This window comes from Geospiza fortis, unplaced genomic scaffold, assembly GCF_000277835.1.
Source record: "Geospiza fortis unplaced genomic scaffold, GeoFor_1.0 scaffold599, whole genome shotgun sequence".
NCBI classification, from domain to species: Eukaryota; Metazoa; Chordata; class Aves; order Passeriformes; family Thraupidae; genus Geospiza; species Geospiza fortis.
Genome location: NW_005054605.1, coordinates 198862 through 206683, shown reverse-complemented (window position 1 = coordinate 206683; position 7822 = coordinate 198862). Strand labels below are relative to the sequence as shown.

The 7822-nt window shown below is 55.1% G+C and overlaps 1 protein-coding gene across 1 annotated transcript in view; it reads left to right on the top strand.

Annotated features, from left to right (window-relative positions):
• Positions 1-468: 468 nt before the first annotated feature.
• The window catches only part of DDX23 (DEAD-box helicase 23), a 9877-nt gene continuing 2523 nt past the window's right edge, over positions 469-7822 (top strand). The window contains 12 exon segments of the mRNA XM_005430139.3: positions 469-689; positions 1702-1800; positions 1913-2009; positions 2325-2390; positions 2885-3023; positions 3101-3234; positions 3306-3418; positions 3512-3655; positions 4505-4730; positions 4835-4980; positions 5545-5722; positions 7008-7250. Of these exon segments, the coding sequence (XP_005430196.1) occupies positions 484-689; positions 1702-1800; positions 1913-2009; positions 2325-2390; positions 2885-3023; positions 3101-3234; positions 3306-3418; positions 3512-3655; positions 4505-4730; positions 4835-4980; positions 5545-5722; positions 7008-7250 (1791 nt within the window). The 5' untranslated portion in view covers positions 469-483.

The following is a 7822-nucleotide window of genomic DNA, read 5'->3' as shown; positions in this document are numbered from 1 at the left end:
CTTTCCCTGCTGAGGGTCCCTTTTCCCTCATCCCGGGTTCCCCCTTCAGTCCTGAGGGTCCCTTTTCGCTCTCCCGGGTTCCCTTCTCAGGGTCCCTTTTCACTCATCTCTGGTTCCCCTCTCCCTCCTGAGGGTCCCTTTCCCCTCATCTCTGGTTCACCCCTCTCTCCTGAGGGTGCCTTTCTGCTCATCCCGCGTTCTCTTCTCCCTCCTGAGGGTCCCCCTTTCCCTCCTGAGGATCCCTTTTCGTTCATCCCGGTTTCCCTCAGCTCTCCCTGCTTCTTTTTGGCGTCTCTCTGTTCGCTCCCCGGGTCCTTTGACGTCTCCCCATTCCCTCCTGGTGGTCTCTCAGACTTCCCCACTCCTTCTTGGGGTCCCTCTCTTCCCTCACAACCCTTCTCTCTCCCTTCTGGGTCTCCACCGCTGCCCCAATTTCCCTCCCGGTGCCCCCCCTGACCCTCCCGGTGTCCCCGCTCCCCACAGATGGCCGGAGAAGTGGCGGACAAGAAGGATCGGGATGCATCCCCGGTGAAGGAGGAGAGGAAACGTTCCCGCTCCCCGGAACGGGACCGGGAACGGGACCGGGAGCGCAAGGGCTCCCCCCCGGCCAAGGAGCGGAAGCGCCACCGATCCCGGGAGCGCCGGAGGAGCCGCTCCCGATCCCGGTCCCGCTCCAAGTCCACAGAGAGGTGAGGCAGCTCCGGGGATCCCGGGGTTTGGAAAGAGCTTTGATGGCTTTGTCAGTGGGAAATAAAATGTTGTGAGGGGAGGAGAAGTGTTGTGAAGGTTTTGTATTGATAATTAATAAATATATATTACTATATTCATAAATATAATGACATAAATTATCAAATTACTATATTAATAAATATATTACTGTTAATATATTTTTCTTTGTACTCTTTTGAAAGGATATAAAGAAAATATTATTAACAGTGTTTATTTATTCTAAAGAGGGTAGAAAGAAAAATTTATTAACAGCATTTATTTATTTTAAAGAGGGTAGAAAGAAAGTTTATTAAGAATATTTATTCATTTTAAAGAGGGTATAAAGTTTTGAACCTGCTTTTCCTTCCTTCTCACCCTGCCTCAGAGCAGGAATTGGGGGATTGGGCAGCACTGAGCCCACCACACTCACTGCTGCATTGGCCAGGAAATCTCAAAACTAGCCAAATCTCAAATTTATCCCTGTGGTTTGTGAAGAGGTTTGATGGCTTTGTCAGTGGGAAATAAAAACTTGTGGGAGGAGTAGAAATATTGTGAAGGTTTTGTTACAATCCTTATTACTGTTTCTTTTAGTTACCAAGTTTTTCTTTATACCATCTTTAAAAGGGTATAAAGAAAAAATTATTAACAGTATTTATTTATTTTAAAGAGGATATACAGAAAAAATTATTAACAGTGTTTATTTATTTTAAAGAGGATATACAGAAAAATTTATTAACAGTATTTATTTATTTTAAAGAGGGTATAAAGAGGCTCCTTTTTAAAGTTTTGAGCCTGCTCTGCCTTTCTCCTCACCCTACCTCACAGCAACATTGAGTGCACTGGGGATTGGGCAGCACTGAGCCCACCACAGGAAATCTCAAAACTATCCAAATCTCAAACTGACAAACCAAAACCGCTGCATAGGGTGGGTGAGGGCTGTGGGGCCCTGCTGTGACCCCCCTGTGGGGCTGTGACCCCCCACCTGTCCCACAGGGATCGGCGGCACAAGGAGCGGGACCGGGAGCGCGGCAAGAAGGAGCGGGACAGGGACAAGGATGGGCACCGGAGGGACAAGGACCGTAAGCGGTCCAGGTGGGTCCTGTCACTTTTTTGGGGGATTCCTGCTCTCCCCTAAATCCCCTGGAGGTTTGGGATCCCCCAGGGCTGTACTTGGTTTCTTATTCCATGCTGTTTTCTTTGGAAGTTTGTCCCCGGGCAGGGGCAAAGACTCCAAGTCTCGGAAGGATCGGGAGGCGCGGAAAGCAGAGGAAGAGGAGGAAAATGCCCTGAAGAAGGAGAAGGTAAGGAGGTTGTGGGAGTGGCTCCATGGGGATTCAGGTCCCCAGGAGTGATTCCAAGGGATTCAGGTCCCCAGGAGAGGCTCCAGGGGATCCAGGTCCCCAGGAGTGATTCCAGGAGGATCCAGGTCCCTGGGGAGTGGCTCCAGGAGGATCCAGGTCCCTGAGGAGTGTTTCCAGAGGATTCAGGTCCCTGGGGAGTGGTTCCAGGGGATTCAGGTCCCTGGGGAAGGGTTCCAGAGGATTCAGGTCCCTGGGGAGTGACTCCAGGGGATTCAGGTTCCCACAAGTGGTGCTGACATCTGACCTCACTTGCAGGCACAGCCGCTGTCCTTGGAGGAGCTGCTGGCAAAGAAGAAGGCAGAAGAGGAGGCAGAAGCCAAGGTGGGAGAAGGAACAGGAGCCTCTTCCCTCTGCTGGGGGTGTGGATGTTTGTGGGGACCCCAGGAGGGAACAGGGAGGGCTGAGAAACTTGGGGATGCAGAGGGACCCCAGAGGGAAGCAGGGAGTGCCAGGGGACACCTGGGGGGATTGTGGGATGGAGCAGGGAGGGCTGGGGGACTTGGGAGGGCACATGGGGGGCTGTGGAGACAGAGAAGGCCTGGTGGACCCCCAGGAGGGAGCAGAAAGACCTTGGGAGGGAACAGGGAAAGGTGAGGGGCCCTGGGAGGGAAAGGAGGTTTGGGGGGACACAGGGAGGGAGCAAAGAGAGCCCTGGCAGGGAGAGGTCTGAGGGATCCAGAGAGGGACAGGAGGAACCCAGGAGGGAAAGGGGAGGCCTGGGGACCCCAGGGAGGGCAGAGAAGGCTGAAGGGACCCCCAGCAGCACAGGGGGTGGCAGGCAGGCCCAGTGTGACATTTCCTCTCTGCCATCCCAGCCCAAGTTCCTGTCCAAGGCGGAGCGGGAGGCCGAGGCCCTGCGGCGGCGGCAGCAGGAGGTGGAGGAGCGGCAGCGGCTGCTGGAGGAGGAGAGGAAGAAGAGGAAACAATGCCAGGAGATGGGCAGGAAGATGCTGGGTAAGGACTCATCCCTGGAGCCCCTCACCCAGCCCTGGAGGTGGTTCTGGCTCTGAGCCCCTTCCCCTGCTCCCCAGAAGACCCTCAGGAGCGCGAGCGCCGGGAGCGCCGCGAGCGCATGGAGCGGGAAACCAACGGCACCGAGGATGAGGAGGGCAGGCAGAAGATCCGTGAGGAGAAGGACAAGAGCAAAGAGCTCCACGCCATCAAGGTGGGGTTGGGGGATGATCAAGGGGGGCTGGGGGGAAGATGAGGGGTCTCACTGAGCCTGGGGTCCTGCAGGAGCGGTACCTGGGGGGGGTGAAGAAGCGGCGGCGCACGCGGCACCTCAACGACCGCAAGTTCGTGTTCGAGTGGGACGCATCAGAGGACACCTCCATCGACTACAACCCCCTGTGAGTGCTGGGGTGCCCCTAGGGCTGGGAGTGTCCCTGTGGGGGTGCCAGGTAGCCCCCAGCCCTGCTCCTGATGCTCCCACCCTGCTCCAGGTACAAGGAGAGGCACCAGGTGCAGCTGCTGGGCCGCGGCTTCATCGCCGGCATCGACCTGAAGCAGCAGAAACGGGAGCAGTCGCGGTTCTATGGGGACCTGATGGAGAAGAGGAGGACGCTGGAGGAGAAGGAGCAGGAGGAGTAAGGTTTTGGGGAAGCTGGGAGGGTGCTGAGGGGTGTGTGGGGTCATGGCTGGCTTAGCTTGGTTGGGATGTGGAGCTGGGCTGCAGCAGGTCCTGTAGGAAATTGGCAGAAGGGTTCTAGAGGCACAGTGTAAGCCTTATCCACTTTCTCCTTCCCCTTCCTCACTCCCTTTTGTCATCATTTTCCTTGCCCTGTTCTCATTACCCTCCCTCATCCCCCTCCCTCATCCACCTGTCCGTGTCCCCATTTCTCCCATCCCCTTTCCCTCTCCCATTTCCCCCATTCCCTTTCCCCTCATCCCCCTTTCCCCATAACTTTCCCCCATTCCTTTCCCTCTCCCTTTTCCCCATCCCCCTTTCCCTATCCGCTTTTCCCCATCCCTCTTTCCCCATCCCTCTTTCCCCATCCCTCTCCCTTTTCCCCCATCCTCTTGCCCTTTTCCCTCATCCCCCTTTCCCTCTCCCTTTCCCCCATTCCCTTTCCCTTCTCCTCATCCCCCATTCCCCTTTCCCTCTCCCTTTTCCCTTATCCCTCTTTCTTTCTCCTCTTTCCCCATCCCCTTTCCCCATTCCTTTTCCCCATCCCTTTCCCCCATTCCCTTTTCCCTCTCCCTCTCCCTTTCCCTTTCCCTTTCCCTTTCCCTTTCCCTTTCCCTCTCCCTCTCCCTCTCCCTTTACCTTTCCCCCATTCCCTTTTCCCTCTCCCCATCCCTCTCCCTTTCTCCATCCCTTTCCCTATCCCCTTTTCCCCATTCTCCTTTCCCATCCCCTTTCCCCTCATCTCCCTTTCTCCCATTCCCTTGTCCCCATCCCTCTCCCTTTCCCCATCCCTTCCCTCCCTCCGCAGGGCGCGGCTGCGGAAGCTGCGCAAGAAGGAGGCCAAGCAGCGCTGGGATGACAGGCACTGGTCCCAGAAGAAGCTGGACGAGATGACAGACAGGGACTGGCGCATCTTCCGTGAGGATTACAGCATCACCACCAAGGGGGGCAAGATCCCGAATCCCATCCGCTCCTGGAAGGACTCCTCCCTGCCTCCCCACATCCTGGAGGTCATTGACAAGTGTGGATACAAGGTGGGCACAGAGAGGGGGAGCTGGGGAGGAGGGAAAAAGGGTGGTCAGGGGTTTGGAGAGGGGGAACAGGGCAAGTTCTGCTCCCAACCTGCTCCCCCCGGCAGGAGCCGACCCCGATCCAGCGCCAGGCCATCCCCATCGGGCTGCAGAACCGCGACATCATCGGCGTGGCCGAGACCGGCAGCGGCAAAACGGCGGCGTTCCTGATCCCGCTGCTCGTGTGGATCACCACCCTGCCCAAAATCGACCGGTGGGGACGGGGACACTGCTCCTGGGACACGGGGAGTGGCAGGGGGAGGCTGCACAGGGGTTTGGACTGTGGAGGTGACAGGATGGAGTGACAGGGTGACACTGCAGAGGGATCAGGACAGGGTGACACTGTGGAGATGACAGGACGGGGTGACATGGTGACATTGCAGAGGGGTTGGCATATGGTGGCACTGTGGAGGTGACAGGATGACACTGCAGAGGGATTGGGGCAGGGTTACAGAGTGACATAGTGGAGGGCATGGGGTGACACAGCTCAGGGGTTGAGACATGGTGGCACTGTGGAGGTGACAGGATGGGGTGACAGGGTGACACTGTCAGGGGATTGAGGCAGGGGTACAGAGTGACATAGTGGAGGGCACGGGGTGTCACAGCTCAGGGGGTGAGACATGGTGGCACTGTGGAGGTGACAGGATAGGGTGACAGGGGGACACTGTCAGGGGATTGAGGCAAGGTTACAGGGTGACATGGTGAAGGAGATGGGGTGACACTGACGGGCACACACGTGGCACCGTGAGTGACACAACCATCTCCCGCCATCCTGCAGCATCGAGGAATCAGACCAGGGGCCCTACGCCATCATCCTGGCCCCCACCCGTGAGCTGGCACAGCAGATTGAGGAGGAAACCATCAAATTTGGGAAACCCCTGGGCATCCGCACCGTGGCCGTGATCGGTGGCATCTCCCGCGAGGACCAGGGCTTCCGGCTCCGCATGGGCTGCGAGGTGAGTGGTCAGGGGTCTCTGGTGTTGACATGACCACCAGGTGTTGGAAAATCTCTTTTTCCCAGCCCTGAGACTGAATAAGAAGCCAGGGTTCCTTGGCTCTCCTTCTCAAGGTTGTTTATTTTTTGTGATCTTTAACATTCTTTCTCTGACCTGCTGGGATCTGTCCAGCACGTCGATTCATGGCTGTCTTGGTTTGGAAAGCCAGGTGTGTGCTAAGGAAGGCAGGAACATCCCCTGAAAAGGAAAATGTAAACCCTCCCCCTCTCCAAATTGCTATAAATTTTAAATTAAGGGGCTCTCAGGCAAAAAATTTGGGAGCAGGAATACCAGTTCTTAAATAGGGAGAAAAATAAAAGGATAAAATAAACAATGCAGTAATTAGAACAACACTGACCGAGTCAGAACCCAACCTGACACCCTGTGGGTCAGGGTGCTGGCAGCAGTCCCATTGGAATTGTGGCTCAGCCCTCCTGCAGTGCCAGGGGTGATTCTGCTGGAGCAGGGATCCTGTAGGAAAGGGTGGAGTGTTCCTCTGGAGATCCAGTGGAAAAGGCAGCTGCTGCTGCTCTGGGGAATCCAGTGGAGAAGCTGTGCTGGTGTCCCAGAATCTCCAGATAATATCTGGGTAGGAATGTTTGAAATCTCAGATTGTACCCAGGCAGGAATGTTTGAAATCTCAGATTGTATCTGGGCAGGAATGTTTGAAATCTCAGATTGTATCCAGGTAGGAATGTTTGAAATCTCAGATTGTATCCAGGTAGGAATGTTTGAAATCTCAGATTCTATCCAGGTAGGAATGTTTGAAGTCTCAGATTGTATCCAGGCAGGAATGTTTGAAATCTCAGATTAGATCCAGATAGGAATGTTTGAAATCTCAGATTAGATCCAGATAGGAATGTTTGAAATCTCAGATTGTATCCAGGTAGGAATGTTTGAAATCTCAGATTGTATCCAGGCAGGAATGTTTGAAATCTCAGACAATTTTTTAACCCATGGAAAACACGGAGTCAAAGACACACAGAGGTGTCTTTGTGGGATCATTCCTACTTCATTGAGGGATGTTCCTGCTCCATGGGATCACGTTCCTGCCCCACTGGGGTTGTCCAAGACACACAGAGGTGTCTGACTCTGAGCCAAGGTCTTCTGAGACCTTCAAGGTCTCTGAATGTTTCTGCTTCTAGGGCAGTCAGAGGAATTTCCTGACAAATTGGGGGATCTTGGGGGATCTCAAGGGGGTCAGCTCAGCTTTGAGCTGCTCCCACCATCCCTCCTGTCCCCCCAGATTGTCATTGCCACTCCTGGTCGGCTCATTGACGTGCTGGAGAACCGGTACCTGGTGCTGAGCCGCTGCACCTACGTGGTGCTGGACGAGGCCGACCGCATGATCGACATGGGCTTCGAGCCCGACGTGCAGAAGATCCTGGAGTACATGCCTGTCACCAACCAGAAACCCGACACCGATGAGGCTGAGGACCCTGAGAAGATGTTGGCCAACTTTGAGTCTGGGAAACACAAGTACAGACAGGTGGGTGTGGGCCAAGGGTGCCCAGGAGGGTTCCTGTGGGGTGGGGAGGGATAATTTGGTTTTGGGGAAGGGGTTGAGGGAATGGGAGTCACGTTTCTGCTCTGTGGAGGAATGTTCTTGCCTCACAGTGGATGTTGCTGTCCTATGAGGGGTCATTCCTGTCCCGCAAGGGGACATTTTTGCCCCACTGGGGTCATTTCTGCTCCATGGGGGATGTTCCTGCTCCATGGGAGGACAATCCTGCCCCACAAGGGGACATTTTTGCCTTGTGGGATCAGTTCTGCTCCATGGGGGACAATCCTGCCCCACAGGGAAACGTTCTGCCCCATAGGAAGATGTCACTTCTCCATAGGGGAACATTCCTGCCCCACTGGGGTCACTCCTGCTTCATTGAGGGATGTTGCTGCCCCATGAGGGACGTTCCCTCTCCATGGGAACACATTTCTGCCCCACTGGGGTCATTCCTGCCTTCACTGGGGGATGTTCCTGCTCCGTGAGATCACATTCCTGCCCCACTGGGGTTGTTCCTACTTCACTGAGGGATGTTCCTGTTCCACGGAAGCACATTCCTC